Source organism: Muntiacus reevesi, chromosome 3 (assembly GCF_963930625.1).
Source record: "Muntiacus reevesi chromosome 3, mMunRee1.1, whole genome shotgun sequence".
Lineage (NCBI taxonomy): Eukaryota > Metazoa > Chordata > Mammalia > Artiodactyla > Cervidae > Muntiacus > Muntiacus reevesi.
Genome location: NC_089251.1, coordinates 210,226,943 through 210,244,427, shown reverse-complemented (window position 1 = coordinate 210,244,427; position 17,485 = coordinate 210,226,943). Strand labels below are relative to the sequence as shown.

General features: G+C 39.5%; 1 protein-coding gene across 15 annotated transcripts in view; it reads right to left on the bottom strand.

The window, feature by feature from the left end:
• ACMSD (aminocarboxymuconate semialdehyde decarboxylase) overlaps nucleotides 1-17,485 on the bottom strand; it is a 57,451-nt gene that overhangs the window by 14,058 nt on the left and 25,908 nt on the right. For 14 of the 15 annotated variants that reach the window (XR_010662483.1, XM_065931438.1, XM_065931430.1 and 11 more), the window contains 3 exons: nucleotides 16,937-17,030; nucleotides 14,311-14,406; nucleotides 13,028-13,200 (listed from right to left, as the gene is read on the bottom strand). Coding sequence is in view for 14 of the 15 variants with exons in the window: in XM_065931438.1 (XP_065787510.1) it covers nucleotides 13,028-13,200; nucleotides 14,311-14,406; nucleotides 16,937-17,030 (363 nt within the window). In the remaining variant the exon portion in view is untranslated. Of the gene's footprint in view, nucleotides 1-612; nucleotides 677-13,027; nucleotides 13,201-14,310; nucleotides 14,407-16,936; nucleotides 17,031-17,485 lie in introns of those variants that run through there. The other variant, XM_065931437.1, reaches the window with a different exon arrangement.

Sequence of the window (17,485 nt, the reverse complement as noted above, 5' to 3'; positions counted from 1 at the left end):
ATAGTGATTAATATTCCTGCCAGGGAAAAGAAATAAACTGCTCACCTGCTGGGATGCATTAACTTTTCACATTCTCAGGGAATGCTGTCAACACTGAAAGATGTGACTTACTAAAGAAACTGAAATAGTGGAAGAGAATTCATTTGTCTTCTGGAAAAGGAACAATTAACTCTCTTCTCACTAGCGTATTTCATTAGTAGCATTTGCGGTAAATACAACACACCTCTATTACAACATAGCTTATTACAAAAATCCTAGTATATCAAGGATTCACTTTGTTCCCTGAGACATAATTTCCTAGAGAAATAGCCTGATTTAATTCAATCAGTGCAAAGCAAGATTAGCCTTATATCCACAAGATCATTACAAAACTCAGTTAAACAAATATTAACTTTACACCCACTGTGCAAAAAGCACTATTTGGATAGTCCTTTGGCATTGTGTTATATTAGCTCCTCACATCAACTCTGTCTGGTTATCATCTGTGTTTTACAGTTGAGGAAATTGAGCTTGAGGGGAATCAGTGACCTGATACTGATGTTCACTCAGCTAACATGCAGTAGAGCCAGGACTTATCCTGTCTGTCACTTACCATAACTTCTTGAGAAGGTAGTAAGTTATACTCTTGTTCTTGGGAAGCTTACAGGCATCAAAAAGGGTTCCACTCTACTGAGGACTGCAGTGCACAAGAAAACATCACTTATCCAGAATACTTACAGACAGAAGTATTAAAATACATTTAATTTTCAAGTCAGATTGGAAGCATTTCTAATACATAAGGTATACTCCACCACCTACAATTGATATAATCACATCTTTGGTGACAAAGGACCTTTTCATTGCTTTAGAATCCCAAAATAGAGCAGTCCTGAATGTTAAAGAGTCAGAAGACCTAGAAAATGAATGAAGAAAAAGCTTTGGCTTTTGGGCCTGACTGGTCTCTAGTTTTAGGTCCATTTTATAACCCACAGATTCAAATGCCCAAGACAAGATCACATGTATGCCCACTGTAAAAACTGGTCTGTAAAATGCCCCCAAATAACATTGTTACTTCTATAAATGAGCCATTTATTTTACTGTCAGATAAAATAGTTTCTATTTTGCAGAACAGGTGTTTCTGGTTTCTCTTTTAAATATGTACAAAATAACATATAAATAGATGCTTTGGTTTGGGAAGTTGAAAATCTCTCTTGCAGACAGTCTCTTCATTTAAAAAAAAATTGAGGGGAAATTTGCAAACATAAAAGTAACCATTTTAAAGTGTATACTGTGTGACATTTAGTACATTCACTTCTAGCACTTCTAGTACTCTGATGTTTTCTTGTGATGTACAACCATCATCTCTATCTTGTGCTAAGACATTTTTACACCCTCAAAGGAGACATTGTACATATTAAAAAGTCACTCTCTATTCCTACCCACCCCCTGGCAACCAGTATTCTGCTTTCTGTCTCTGTGGGTTTGTCTATCCTAGATTCTTCAAATAAATGGAATCATACAATACATGACCTCTGTGTCTGACTTCTTTCACTTAGTATGTTTTCAAGATCCATGTTGTAACTTATATTGGTATTTCATTTCTTTTTATGGCTGAATATAATATCCCATTGTATGGATATACGTTTTATTTATTCATTCATTTGTTGATGGGCACTTGTTGTTTCTACGTTTTGGCTCTTGCAAATAATGCTACTACCAACATTTGTATACAAATATTTGTTTGAATACTTGGTCTCAAATCTTTTCGATATCTACCCAGGAATGGCATTGTTGGAACATGATAATTTTATGGTTAACTTTTTGTAGACCTACAAAACTATTTTCCACAGCAGCTGCACCATTTTATCTTCCAACCATCAGTGTGCAATGTCTTCACATTCTTGTCAACATTTTCCATTTCAAAAAATTATAGTCATCTTGGTGAGGATGAATTGGTTATCTCATTATGGTTTTGATTTGCCTTTCCCTAATAACCAGTAACGTTGAACATCTTTACCAGTGCTTGTTAGCCATTTATATACTAATATCTTTTTTTGAGAAATATTTTTTCAGATCCTTTGCTCAATTTAATTGGGTTATGTGCCTTTTTATTATTGAATTATGAGATATTTGAATTATGAGATATATGAGATTATTATGTATTTGAATACAAGTCTTTTATTGGGTGTATGACCTTCATGTGAGTTTTTCATAAAATTATTGTACTTTTCAGGTTCAGAATTTCTGTTTGTTTTCTTTTCATAATTTTTATATATTTATTGTTAGTCTCTTTTTGTTCAGACATTAGTCTCCTGGTTTCCTTTAGTTCTTGGTCTATGATTTTTCTTTATTTCTTGATCTTATTTAAGGCTGTTGATTTAAAATCATTGCCTAGTAAGTCCAATGTTTATCCAATGACAGTTTGTTAGTTTCTTTTTTTCCCGATAGGAATGGACCACAATTTCTTTTTTCTTTGCATGCCTCTTAATTTTTTTGCTGATAACTAGACATTCTGAATATTGTGATATGGTAACTTTGGTAAGCAGATTCTTCCTTCTTCTCAGGGTTCATTGTTTCTTTGTGTGCTTGTATTGTTTATTTAGTGACTTTTCAAACTATTTTGAAAGACATTCTTTGTTATATATGCTCTCTGAAGTCTCTGTTACTTAAGCTTGTGTCAGCTCATGTTTGGATAAAGAGTTATTTAAATTCTCAGAACAAAAAGAGAATGAAAAAAAGACAAGGGAAAAACCTCTCCCGGTCTTTGCAAATTGGCTCTGTGATGGGCCTTCCTTGAAAACTTGGCCAGGCCATTAACAACCTCGCCTTGGCATTCACTTCCTGCTGATGCTGAACCTAAAGATCAGGGAGAGATTAAAGCATAGGGCCCTATCGTGTCTTTTCTGAGAATGCATTCCTGCTCTGGGCATGTGCTTGACTTTCTAGGTTCTTCCTTATTTTTATCTTGTTCTCTCTTCACTTTTGATGAAGTTGCCATAGAAGATCCAAGCCTTATTTTACATCATTACTTCAGAAAGAGATATATCATCTTTCTTCCTTCTACCTTCAACCTAAGTCAGAGAGAGTACTAGAATATTCTTTAAATTATGAAAACCTGGCCAGACCCTTTCTATTGCTGTAGTTTCTGCTAACCTATTACTGCATGTAACCATGAATATGACTTCAGAGAACTGGAAGCTGGGCCATAGGAGGATGAAATATAGTTAAGATAAATTTCGTTAGGGAAAGGGAGGAAAGCTCAAGACTAGTATTATTACATGTATCCAAACTGGTCTCCCACTTGTGCATGATGACATAAGGAGCTTACCCTAGAGTGTAAATCAATGCACCACTTCCTTTACTGAAAAAGTCTTGCTGTTAAAAACAAAATCAGGACTTCCCTAGTGGTCCAGTGGTTAAGAATCTGCCTTGTAATGCAGGGGTTACTGGTTGTATCCCTGGTCCAGGAAGATCCCATGTGCTGCAGGGCAGCTAATCCCATGTACCACAACTGCTGAGCCTGTGCTCTAGAACACAAGAGCCACAGCTACTGAGCCTGAGTGCTGCAACCACAGAAGCCCACTTGCCCTAGAACCCATGCTCTGCAGTGAGAAGCCACTGCAATGAGATAACGCATCACAACTAGAGTAGCCCTTGCTCACCACAACTAGGGAAAGCCATGTGTAGCAACAGAGCCCCAGTGCAGTTAAAAATAAATAATAAAAACTATATAAAATATTAAAAAAAAACACCGAAAAGTCAGTTAAACTGAACTGTGTCATTAGTAAATCAGTTTACATTCTGGCACAAATTCCTTCTCTTATCATAGACTGGTAACAAAATCTTTGTGGGCTGGAATTGATCTAAGAATCACAGTTTGAAACCTCATGAAATAGATGGTAAAGTGGATTTTAAAAAAGCATACACCCACAAGGACAAAGAGAACCGGACAGAAGAAATAAGAAAATTTCAGAAACTGGAAAGCCGTTGGACAATAACTAACTTCAGAAGACCGAGAAAGAGAAATTCCTAGCTAGTGTGAGATAAACCAAAAAGTAATCTGACTTATATCACCAAGCCCTCAAATATCTGTAATAGACAGCACCAGGTACCTCTGGAAGTCACGACAAAGACTGAACTAACATCAGGAGGATTCATTGCAAGCCTGTTGCAGAAGCAGTTAGACCCTAGACCACCTCCGTCACTGCTTAGTCCAGTGTCTGCCTTCCCCTCATTCTGGCAAAAGATTGGTCGGTTAGCCTCCAAAGGGGGTGAAAGAGTCTCTGAATTAGAAGATACCAGGCACAGCTGAGAGCCTGGAATGTTCTGAAAGCAAAAGGCTTAATGAAAGTTTATTTATTAAAAATTGAGCATCCTGGCCTTTATTTTCCACTCAGTTCCTAGAATACTGGCAACCAGGCCTTTACTGGTTTTAACCCATGTGACGCTAGTGGTAAAGAATCTGCCTTTCAATGCAGGAGATGCAGAAGATGTGGGTTCAATCCTTAGATCAGGATTGCCTGGAGTAGGAAATGGCAACCCACTCCAGTATTCTTGCCTGGAAAATTCCATGGACAGAGGAGCCACGTGGGCTACAGTTCATGGGGTCGCAAAGACTTGGGTATGACTGAGTAACTGAGGACTTCACCATTCAGGTAAGAAATTGAAAGAACTTCTCTGGGAAAGTGATAAATCAAAAAGGAAAGATCAAATATCTAGAATTTCCAAAGGACATGACCCAGTTGGATTACTGTGTAGAGCAAAGCCCACTTGACAGGTCCCGTCCATATGCAGAGACTTCCAATCATCTTTTTAGTGACCACTCTTAAGTATAAGTAGATAGCCAGGGATTATGGACATTTAAGGAAAGCATTTAATATGAAATACTGAGACTTAAAAGACAAAAAACTAATTGCAGGAAGGCTTGTGGAGAGAAGTGTATTTCCCAAAATTATTAATATTTTTAGAGAGATAAAAGTTATGGCACTCACTCAACAATAACAGGATGTTTTAAAAAAGTTTACAGAACAAGAACAGTAACATCAAGATCTTGCAAATTAAATGTTAAAAGCCAATTACATAGAAGGATTTATTAATAAAGTTGAGGAAATCTCCCATAAAGTAAAACAAAAGCTCGAAAAGGGGAGATGTAAGACAGGAAAAAAAAAAAAAAAAAAAAAGGATTCAAATAGGACCTCCAGAAAGAGAAAACAGAGGGAAGGAAGTCATTAAAGAAATAAATTAAGAAAATTTACATAATAAAAGGACTCACCAAATGGCTAGCATAATGGGCGAAAACAGTCCATTACTAAGAAATTTCAGGACAAAAAGAAAATCTTAGAGTCTTTGAAAGTGAGAGTGAATGAGAGAGAAATATGTTTTATATGAAGTTTCCAAGATTAGACTTGCATTTTATTATTCAATAACAACTCTAGAAGTCAAAATATAATGTGAAAACGTCTTTAAAATTAATCAGGAAAACAGGTTCCAAGCTAGAATTATATACTTAGCTAAACAATTAACTCTTTGTAAGGGAAGAATAGGCTCAGAATACTTCAGGCTTGGCTTCAGAAAGTACTTGAATCAAGAACTTCCAGATGTACAAGCTGGGTTTAGAAAAGGCAGAGATCTAATTGCCGACATTCGCTAGATCATAGAGAAAGCAAGGGAATTCCAGAAAAACATCTACAGTTTCATTGATTATGCTAAAGCCTTTGACTGTGTGAATCATAGCAAACTGTGGAAAACTCTTAAAGAGGTGGGAATCTTTAGATTTTAGACCATCTTATGTGTTTCCTGAGAAACCTGTATGCAGATCGAGAAGCAACAGTTAGAACCTTATATGGAACAACTGACTGGTTCAAAATTGAGAAATGAGTACAAGGCTGTATATTGTCACCCAGTTTATTTAACTTATATGCAGAGCACATCACAAGCTGGAATCAAGATTGCTGGGAGAAACAACCTCAGATATGTAGATGATACCATTCTAATGGCAGAAAGCGAAGAGTAACTAAAAAGTCTGTTGATGAAAGTGAAAGAGGAAAGTGAAAAAGCCAGCTTAGAACTCAATATTTAAAAAACTAAGATGGGGCATCCAGCCCTGTCACTTTATGGCAAATGAAAGAAGAAAAGGTAGAAGCAGTGACAGATTTTCTCTTCCTGGGCTCAGAAATCACTGTGGATGTTGACTACAACCATGAAATTAGAAGATGATTGTTTCTTGGAAGGAAAGCTATGACAAACCTAGACAGTTTATTAAAAAGCAACGACATCACTTTGCTGACTAAAGTCTGTATAGTGAAGGCTATGGTCTTTCCAGTAGTCATGTACAGATAGATATGAGAGTTGGACCATAAAGAAAGCAGAGTGCCAAAGAATTGATTTTTTTCAAGCTGTGGTGCTGGAGAAGACTCTTGAGAGTCCTTTGGACAGCAAGGAGATTAAACCAATCAATCCTAAATACTCATTGGAAAGACTGATGCTGAAGCTGAAGCTTCAACACTTTGGCCACCTGGTGCAAAGAGCTGACTCATTGGAAAAAACCCTGATGCTGGGAAAGATTGAAGGCAGAAGGAGAAGAGGGTGACAGAGGATGAGATGGTTGGATGGCATCACCAATTCATTGGACATGAACTTGGACTAACTCCAAGAGATAGTGAGGGACAGGGAGACCTGTCATGCTGCAGTCCATGGGGTTTCAGGGTCAGATGTGGCTTGGCGACCGAACAACAGGGGAAGAATAAAGAAATATTGAGATAATCAAGGCTTCAAAAATTTTATCTCCCATACTCTCTTTCTTAGAAAGTTATTAGAAGATATTGTCTACCAAGATGAAGGACTAAAGCAAGAAATTGGAAAATTGTGGGTCTCAGGAAGCTGGGAACCCAATGAGAGAGAGAGAGAGAACATGAGGCATACAAAGGGGAGATCTCAAGATGACAGTTGTGCATCAGGTCTAAATAGCAACCCAGTCCATATATGAGCAAGTTAGAGACTCCTGAGATATTTTTTCAAGAAGAAACTATTAATAGACTATTGTATCTCATGTGTTTAAATGTTCTGAGAAGAGAGTTACAAAATTGGTGGAGAGTTTGGGATTAAGTTAGTGTAAAAAGTAGTGTGCAAAAAAAATTAAAAGGTGAAAGAATGAAAGACAGATATTGTTGGGCTGCAGTCGTCTCACTGAACCTCATAAGAAAACCTGAATCTAAATTGCCCAGCCATGGAATTCCTGGATTCCTGACTCAGAGGAAATGAATGAGATAATAAATTTTCATTGTGGTTTTAAACCTGACCTAGTTGGTTGGTTGTGTGTACCAACTAGCCCACCAGGCTCCTCTGTCCATGGGAATTTTCCAGGCAAGAATACTGGAGTGGGTTGCCACTTCCTTCTCCAGGGCATCTTCCCTACCCAGGGATCAAGCCAACATTTCCTGCATCTTTTGAATTGGCAGGTGGATTCTTTACTACTGTGCCATCTGGGAAGCCCCAAACCTAATCTAAGTTTTAGGTTAATGTAGTATGTAGCAATAAATAACTAATACAGATTTTGGTACCTGGAAGTAGGTGGTTGCCATAATGAAAACTTTAAAATGTGGGAGTGGCTTTGGAACTGATTGGTCGGAGGAAGTTGTAAGGATCTTGAGATAATGAAAAGACTGAAGACTCTTGTTAAGACTGTTATTAGAAGCGTGATAACTTGTGAGAAAGTTACCAGCAAAGACTTTGGGAAAATGAGGAAAATGTTATTGGAAACTAGAGGAAAGGATATCCTTGCTATGTTGTGGCAAAAAAAAAAAAAAAGCAATATTGTTACCAACAGTAATATGCAAATTAGAAATTATATTTAATCAACAGGGTGACGTTGCAAAGACATTTCCAGACAGTGTTTGAAGTGCTGCATGCCTGCTTCTGCTTCTTGCTTCCTGTAGTAAGATGCAAACCAGAGTGCCTTAAAGGAAGGAGTGGTAGCTCAGTCAGTAAAGAATCTGCCTGCAGTGCAGGAGATCCCTGGTTGGGAAGATCCCCTGGAGAAGGAAATGGCAACCCACTCCAGTATTCTTGCCTGAAAAATCCTATGGACAGTAGCCTGGCGGGCTACAGTCCATGGGGTTGCAAGAGTCAGACATGACTTAGCAACTAAACCAACACCATTATAAATAAATGAATTGTGGAGTTTGAAATTTCTCAGCCCCTCTGATGGCAAATGATGCTAAAATGAGAGATGGCTTTCCAGCAAAGGTTAAGAGCAGGGCACAATCAGAAAGATATAGTCTAAAAATGAAGCCAAGATATAACTATAATATGTTTCTTATGACTTCAAGAGACAAGACAGTGCCTCAAAGAACAACCATCAGACAATAAGGGCTTCTAGGTAGCTTAAGAATGTTGTCCCTCAACAGCCTTTGCAGAAAATGTAGAGAAAGGTTTTTCTCAGAAATTTGTGGTTAAGGCTTTTGCGCAATGGTATGAAGCTTCATGTTGGAAAAGGAAATGGCAACCCACTCCAGTATTCCTGCTGGGTTATTCCCATGGACAGAGGAGCCTGGTGGGCTATAGTCCATGGGGTTGCAAAGAATCAGACACAACTGAGTGACTAACACACACACACCTGAAGCCTAATAAGATTCATAAAAGACCTTCAAAGAGAATTGTATTTGCAGAAACACCACTAACGTGGATTTAAAGGAACAGCTAGAACTAAATGAAGCCTTCAGGCCTCAAAAGTTGTGGAGAGCATGAAGCAGTCTGTAGAAACTATTCAGCCACAAAAATGGGCTACGTTTCATGGAAAAAGAGGGATGACTCATAGAACCATTCTATGCTCTGAGTTCTAATCAAGGAATTGTCAGCATGTGCCTGATAGATTTCAGATTTGCTGGTCACTAGTAACTCTTCTAAATCTCCTGATTGTCCTCTTTTGGAATGGAGGGTCTGAAGCAATTACCCTTTGCCTGTCTCACCATTTTATAGTTTGAGTATGTGCTGGCAAAGAAGTTACCTCTGTAGTCTCAGATTGAGAGAAACTCCACATGAGGAGCACCATCCACAAGTTACTTTAAATGCTGAGATCCTAGACTTTAAGCTTATGCTATAAATGGATGAAACTTTGAGGTAGCTGTGGGAGGACTCAAGATATTTTCAATTTAGGAGAAATTACTTAGTTCATAAATAATTTGTCACCAGAGTGCATAGTGTGGTAGCTTTAAAATATGTCTTCAAATTCTTTGATACTCCTCGCTTCAAAAGGTGGAGCTGAATTCCACTCCCCTTGAATGTGGGCCAGATTCAGTGACTTGCTTCTGAGGGTAGGTCATAAAAGGGCAGCTTCTGCCTGGTACACACTCCATCTTGCTCTCGCTCTCTTTTCCTGTCCCACACCCATTTCTCTCTCAGATCACTCATTCTTTACGAAAACCAGGTGCCATGTTGTGAGGATACTTAAGGAGAGTTAGAGGGACCCAGAGGGAGAGTTAGAGGGACCCAGATGAGGAGGAAGTGAGGCCAGAGTCCAGCACCCATGTGCCAGTAATGTATAAAAGTCACCTGGAAAATAAACCCTTCATTCCCAGTTGAGCCTTCAGGTGACTGCAGCTCTGACTGACAACTTGCCTGCAACCTTGTGAGGAATTCTGAGACCGCTCAGCTGTTCGTAAATGCCAGACACAGAGACCATATGAGATAATAAATGTTCATTGTTGTTTTGATCCACTGAGTTGGGGCAATTTCTTTTGCAGCAAACAGCTTAGCACTGGATCTAGCCAAAATTATGATGCAATCATAAGGGGAGAATAACAGACCTCTCAAAATCTATCAATCCAAATAAATAAAGTGGATTTTCTATAATCATGTTAAAGTGAAAGTGAAAGTGAAAGTCGCTCAGTTGTGTCTGACTCTTTGTTACCACATAGATTATACAGACCATGGAGTTCTCCAGGCCAGAATACTGGAGTGGTTAACTGTTCCCTTCTCCAGGGGATCTTCCAACCCAGGGATTGAACCCAGGTCTTCCACATTGCAGGCAGATTCTTTACCAGCTGAGCCACAAGGGAAGCCGTGATCATGTTAAAACTGGGAAGCAATAAGTTTTTTCCTATTTTTCACAGTGATAGACTAGTAAAATATAACTAATATTCTTTGCATCTGTCTTTAAAAATAAGTAGAGAAAAAGCAAAGAATTTTAGAGATGGGAGGAAGCTAAGAGATTATGTAATTTAAGTCTTCTGTTTGGAGGGAACTTTAGAAGTAGTAGGGGTGCAATAAATGGTTTTGGTGTATATATGACATATGTCTATTTATCCTTAAGGTATTATTTAGAATTTTGATTTATCAAAATAACACCTATACATAGTTAATTGAAAGTGAAAGTGTTAGTTGCTCAGTCGTGTCTGATTCTTTGCAACCCGGTGGACTGTAGCCTGCGGGCCTGTCCATGGGATTTTCCAGGCAAGAATACTGGAGTAGATTGCCATTTCTTTCTCCAGGGGAACTTCCCGACCCAGAAATCGAACCTGGGTCTTTTGCATTGCAGGCAGATTCTTTATTGTCTGAACCACCAGAGAAGGTTTTTTTTAACTATGTTTAATACATAGTTAAACAATCAAATATTACTAATGTCTTTCTTATAAAATACAGCCCTGGGGCCACTTTCTCAGCTCTTGTTGCTTAAAGCAGCCTCTTTTACCTTTTAACATGAATCTTCTGATAATCACCCTCACAGATCCAGATAATAAGATTATAATATTGTTTCTGATTTATTAGCTTTAGAGAGTATTTACTGACTTCCCATTATGATCATGGAGAATTTCTTACCCCAACTTCTCTCCCCCATTTTCCTAGTAAAAATACAATTTTCAATTAAGTTAATGCTTAATATTTACACTAGAAATATAAATATTGTTCACTGTTGAGTCAAGTAGTGTACAATGATTATCTGTCTTTGCATGGATGTTTATTTTCTTGGAGTTATTTCCTTTGTTTCATTTGCTGTATTTTCTATATATGTACAGTTTGTTTGTTCCTAATGCATAACTATATCTGTTGAATGCCTGGTGATCATTGCTTCAAATTCAAACACATCAAATAATCCATCCATTCCATTTTATCTGTCCTGGACCTCCCTCCACAGCTCCACAGCTCTAACCTCTCTCCTCTAGCTCTAATTTGGACAGTTTCTTTCTAGACTGGCTGTCATGCTTGGACTTTCCTTAGCTGTTCTGGTTTGAGGATTGTTTTTGAAAGATTTTGCTAATGTGACTATAACTAAAATGAAGAAACATGAATATTTTAAAGAGAATCCTAAATTATTAATATATACTGCCTCTGTGTCCTAGATTCACCAGCTTGTGAAGTCACATAAAATGAGGTCACATTTGCTTTTGATGCCCACATTACTATGGCTCAAGTCTTCACAGTTTGAATGCACCTTTGCAATTTTGCAAAGTTCCCTCTGAGTTTTTCTAAGAGTCCATAAAAGGGATGTACTTACTAACTAGTCTATCCACTGGTTATCACAAGGCATTTTCCATGTTCTTCCTCTTCTGCTGTGACCTCCTGGCCAATGTGTATTGCCCTGAATTCTGTTTAAAGGTGCTAATGATATTCCTCATAAGATAGTTGTTGTATTAATATTTGCTGAGGGTGTTTTTTCCTGAAGTTGCCATTGTCAGGAATACCAGGGATACTATGCTTGATGAGAGGTAGTGAGAATGACCCTTTTCCCAGTTCCACATCACTTTCCTAGTCCCTGTCCTCTGTTGCCTGAAGTTCAGAGCTCACAGTATTTTTCAGTTCCTCCTTTTTGTAGTTTTCTACTTATACACCTGCCCATAGCCCCTTTGTCCAAGCCAGTAATAATCAGAAGTCACAACTAGCTAAGTTTCCATTTCAGCAGGGGGCAACACAAAAGCCAGAAGGCCCAGACACAGAGCTCAGTCACATAATTTATTCCCAAACCAAAATGTTCAGCATTTTTATTCTAGTGAGCTTCTCAAGCCAGAGAAACAGTCAGCTTTAAAGTGAGATGTAGTTTCCATTCTGGAGGTAGAACACTACTTGCAACTTTCAAATAGTGTACCTCTTTCTCTGCTAAACAAGATTGTAAATGCCTCGGAATCTACTCTCAATCCAAGTACCACATTGCCAGTCTTCAAATACATAAAAGACATTACAGGAGAGCTGCTAGCAGACCACAACAGAGGAAGGACTTTCTCTTGTGAGATGTAAAGCACTACCGAGTTGATCTTTTTGGCCAAACGAGAGAATTGTTTTCAAAACAAAGGCCAGTGAAACCTTTCAAATAGTGCCTAAGACCCTTCATCATCTTCCCTTGCCTCCCTGACCAGTGCCATCCCCTCCCTTTAATGTTCCAGTTCCCTTCATTTAGTGGATGAGGACAGTTAGAGTCCTGTGCATGAATGCTAAGTCGCTTCAATCATGTCTAACTCTCTGTGACCCCATGGACTGTAGCCTGCCAGATCCCTCTCTCCATGGGATTCTCCAGGCAAGAATATTGGAGTGGGTTGCCATGCCCACCTTCTGGGTATCTTCCCAACCCAGAGACTGAACCCACATCTCTTATGTTTCCTGAATTAGCATGAGGATTCTTTACTGCCAGCACCACTTGACAGAGTCACACTCTACCTAATTCATAAGAAGTGGAGCCAGGATTTTAATTCAGGTGGATTTGACCTCAAAACTGGTGGCTTTTTCCTGCTTACCTCATCATGATGTGTCACTTCCTTATGATCACTACACAGGTGACCGTAGGAAGGGGAACTTATCTGGGGAGCTACCAGCCATGTGGGTTATCTGAGATTTCCCTGGCACACATCCATAATGGTTTCCTGGTGACACATGGTCTGTGTTGAAGGAGATTCTAGATAGGATACCCCATGTGAGCAAACCTAATTCCATAGTTCAGTGTACCTCTTTTTTCTTCTAATGCTTCTTCCCCATACCCCTTTTATGGAGAGAGACCAGGTAACTGGTTGCTGATCCTGCACTCCACTCCCCATAAGTTATTTGAATAACAGTTCTGGCTTACCTTTCCTATGACATCTGTTAACATCTTGAGGGCCAGAGGATCATGAACCAAGGAGTCTGTATAAAAGGAACCAAGGTATTTCTTTGGGTTGGTTGGATTGTCCTGTGCACACAGATCAGGACGCATGCTGAATCCATGAGAGATTCTTCCAACTGTGAAGGGGAAGGAGCCACCTGCAAGTAAAACGCATTCCTGAGGGGCTAGTGTGACTTGAAAAGGATTCTTTTCAATCCTCATGCTGTGTGCAAGGAGAAGTTCCTATAGCCCAGCTAGTTAACTACGTTTACAGAGGACCTACTGGGTTCCAATTGCTGAGAGATGACCCAGAATAAAGGAGCCAGAATATAGAATGAAGTTAACTCATCTAGAAATTCAGATTTAAGGAATGCATCCTAGGGAGAGAAGATATATGGTCAAGTGTGTAAAGATATGTGGTCAAGATTTTCAAAATGAAGTGTCTTATGATATAAAAATACAGAAGCAGCCTATCAGTTGGGAAATATTTAAATAATGATGGCATATCCATAAAACATATTGTTGTACATACAACTATCAAAAATGATGATGGTCTGTACTCACTGACATTGAAAGATGTCTCTATGCTGATGAGAAGGAAAAGCAGATTAGAGAACAGTATGTACAGTTGGATATCGTGTGTATGTAACCAAGAGTTCCAAACTCATTTACCTATAGGGACCAAACAGGAAATGTAGAGGAATGAAACAGGCCTATTTCTAAACAATAGTGAATGGTAGAAACTACTGCAAACTGGAGAGATTATGGTCTAACAAGAGACATTTAAATAAAAATAAAAGCAAAATCAAGTAAGCTGTGCCAGCCAAACCAAACTTGTCTGCAAGAGTGGAATTTGGTCCTTGAAACAGCACATATTTTATATCTAGAACAGTGACTAGAAGGACCAAATTGTATCCCTCCATAACTGTGTCCCTGATCCCCAATGTGACTGTATCTATGGATAAGGCCTTTACAGAGATAATTAAGGTTAAATGAGGTCATAAGCTTGGACTGGTCCTCATAAGAAGAGGAAGACACACCTAAACTCTCTCTCTTCCTGTGAACACACACAGAAAAGGACAGGTAAGGACATAGTAAGGCACCCTTCTGTAATCCAGGAAAAGAGTCTCACCAAAAACCAACCCTGCTGGCACCTTGATCCTGGATCCAGAACTCTGAGAAAACACATTTCTGTGGTTTAAGCTGCCCAGACTGTGGTCGTGTTTTTTTCTGGCAGCCCAAGCAGACCAGTACAGATAGGGTCTTACCTCCATGTGCAAAGCATACTTTCAGTTTAGGAAACTTCTCAAACACTCCACCCATGATCATGGAACAGATGGCTGCAGTGGTCTCAGCTGGCATTCCTGGAAGAGGAAACAGTCATGATGTATAGGGATTGTCACCACAAACAAGAAGTTCAGTGATGCTAATGGCAGGGGAATAGCACCTTACTGTAACTGTCAGTGCTGAGAAACACAGTTTCCCTGTGCCCCAGCATGCTTGGTTTTATGCAGGCCATGACTTTGGCAAGCGGAAATCATGGGACACTCCCTATTTGCCACTTGCAAGTAAAGTCGTCTAATGGCTAGAGCAGTCAAGGAGCGGGAGGACCTGGCTTTTGTCCTGATTCTTCCAGCTTCCATTTTGGATTCAGTGGATCAAGTAGAGTACAGTGAATCTAGGCTGAACCATTCTTCTTTCACTTTTTTTTGCTTCTTGGCCTTTGAAACTGATATAATGTCCTCGAGTCTTGGCTTCTTCACCTGTGAAAGGGTGACACTGCTGCCCATCTTACAAGGCTATGCAAGGCCTTGCAAAAATGATATTGGGAAAGTTCTTGGCCAGAACTTCACATTATAGGTGCTCAACAAATATGAGTTGCCTCCCTGTGTTTCAGTTTTCCTCATCTGTAAAATGGGGATCATAATGGTTAGTTCTTGCCAGTTAGTGAGTGCTGAGAAAGTATCAACTAATATTAATATTCCTGTCAAATCTTTGCCCCCCTTAGAGCTGAAGTTGAAAGTAACTGGATTAAAATGAATGATTTCAAGTGCTTTGTGCTTCTAGAAGAGGTGGCTGGTCCACACCTGATGCTTTCACTTCCATGGAGTCAATCTGGGCAGTATTTCCAGATGACTGTTTTTTCAGTCTGTGGTTAAGAACTCTCTGGGGTGGAGAAGTAAATGGCAACCCACTCCAGTGTTCTTGCTTAGAAAATCCCATGGACGGAGGAGCCTGGTAGGCTACAGTCTATGGGATCATTAGTAAAGAGCATGTTTCATGTTAAAAAAAAAAAAAAAAGAACTCTCTGGGGGCTCCTTGACTGAGCCCTGGGCCTTCTGAGGAAGCTGACTCTCTGGCTGCTGAATGGGGCTTTACTGGTTGTTCATCCTGCCTTAGGCCTGTCACTGTTTCATGGACAGAGAGGCCTCTGGCTCCCTCAATCCTTAGCCTCTTGAGAATTCTGGAAGCATGATGTATTCATCTCTCTCTGGGAGTGGTTTTTGGGCAGAGTTTCCAGTAGCATCACACGTGGACAGTAACCCCACATACATTGTCCATATAGGAGACAAAGTGGAATATTTATAATGTAAATTGGATCATGACCTTCCCCTGCTGGGAATTCTCCAATCTGTTAAAAACTGCCTTTACATCCAGAATAAAATACTGAAAGTAGTCTGCTTGTTTGTGATCTGTGGACTTGTTTGTCACCTCCGGCTTCAGAAGGGCAGAGGTTTTGTCCATGCCTGGTATATCCTTAGAGCCAGGTACAGGGCCTGGCATGCTGGAAAGGATCAATATGTATTTGTGTTGCAAAATAAGTTATGAGATGATCCTCTGTGTAAATGCTCTCCTTTGTTTTTCCTGTGGGAAGCTGCAATACAAGTATGTTTGTGGGACTTGTCAAAGTGTGTTGTGTGAATTGGGAAGAGATTTTCTTTGAAGCTGCAGAGCGTTAGGGCTTCTTAGGTTATCTCTTCTAACTGCTGCTCAAGAATATGGTGGGGGATGGGGAGGAAGCTGCCTTACTAAATTTATTGGTCTCCAAAAGCAATAACAGGGGCATAAAATGTGAGGGCAGAAAGAGAATCCAGACCAACTCTTATTCTGAGTCTGGTAGGCCCAGTAGAGATCTCGCCTCTTTTTCCTAGTAGAGGTCTCTCCTCTTATCCTCAGGTGGAACCATGGGTGAACAGTGCAGGTGGGGGAGAGTAGGTAACAGGGAACATGAAAACCTGGTCCTTCGATAGGGGAAGTTGACCTTCTACTCACAGTTCCAGGGTTCTCATTTGTAAAGACTGATGATATCACTGGCTTCTAAAAAATTTGTTAGATAGGCATGGCTGCTTTTTTTTCAGAGACTTTTTGGGAATCTGTGTAGTGAGGTAGCTTTGGAGTCAGACAGATTTGCTTTCTCGCGTTTTAACTATGTGACTGGCACAGCTTACCTAACCACTTCGAGACTCAGTTTCTTCATCTTTAAAATAGATATTTTAGGGAATTCCCTGGCTCTTCAGTGGTTAGGATCCTGAGTTTCAACCACAGGGAGCATGAGTTTGATACCTGGTTGGGGAACTAAGATCCCTCAAGCTATGTGGCATGGCCAAAAAAAAAGGCTATTATAATATCAACCTCATAAAGTTTTGTGTGAATACGATTAAAATTAAGTGAAGTAACCTAACTAAATCACTCTGTTGTGCACTTGGAGCATTATAAATCAACTGTACTTCAATTAAAAAAAAATTAAATGAGATAATACATACAGGAGTAAGAACTCAACTCACAATCCTGTCAATTATTCATATTTTCTCTCTTTGACATAATAGTATCCATAGATAATTGGAAAACACCAAGGGCTTGACTCTCTTTTCCAGATCACAAGCTGACACGAACCTATGAGCCAAGGGAACCAGTATTTGGCCATCCGTCCGTCCATCTGCATGTCCCAGGGGTGCACAAACAGGGAACAGTTCAGCCTTTCAGCCTCCTTCAAAGAAGCAATTAGAGAGTGAGGAGGTTATTGGGATGAGCCAGCAAATATAGGGCACTATTTTAGGGTATTGCTTTTCTCTGGTTCTATATTGATCTGAATAAGTAAATTATTTTTGAAGTTTTTTCTGATCTATATAACAGAATCATTGAAAAACTAACTAAAAAGAACACTTAAAATTAACAAGGGTGTTGGTTAGAATTAAAAAAGAGCGTTGGCAAAACACTCAAGGATTGGTCTCACACCTCAAATGCCAAGGAAATTTCACCCGCTGCTTCCTATTTGGTCCACTTCGTCAGAAGGATTGCTCAGATTGTATCATTGGAGTCATAGTTGGAGTGTTCCCTCCTCCGCCCCTCCTGGAAACTCAATGATGTGGAAAGTGAGGAAGTGATGGGCTGGGAGTCAGGGGCTCATGACTGTCCTGAAGCAAGTTGGCCTGACCTATATCA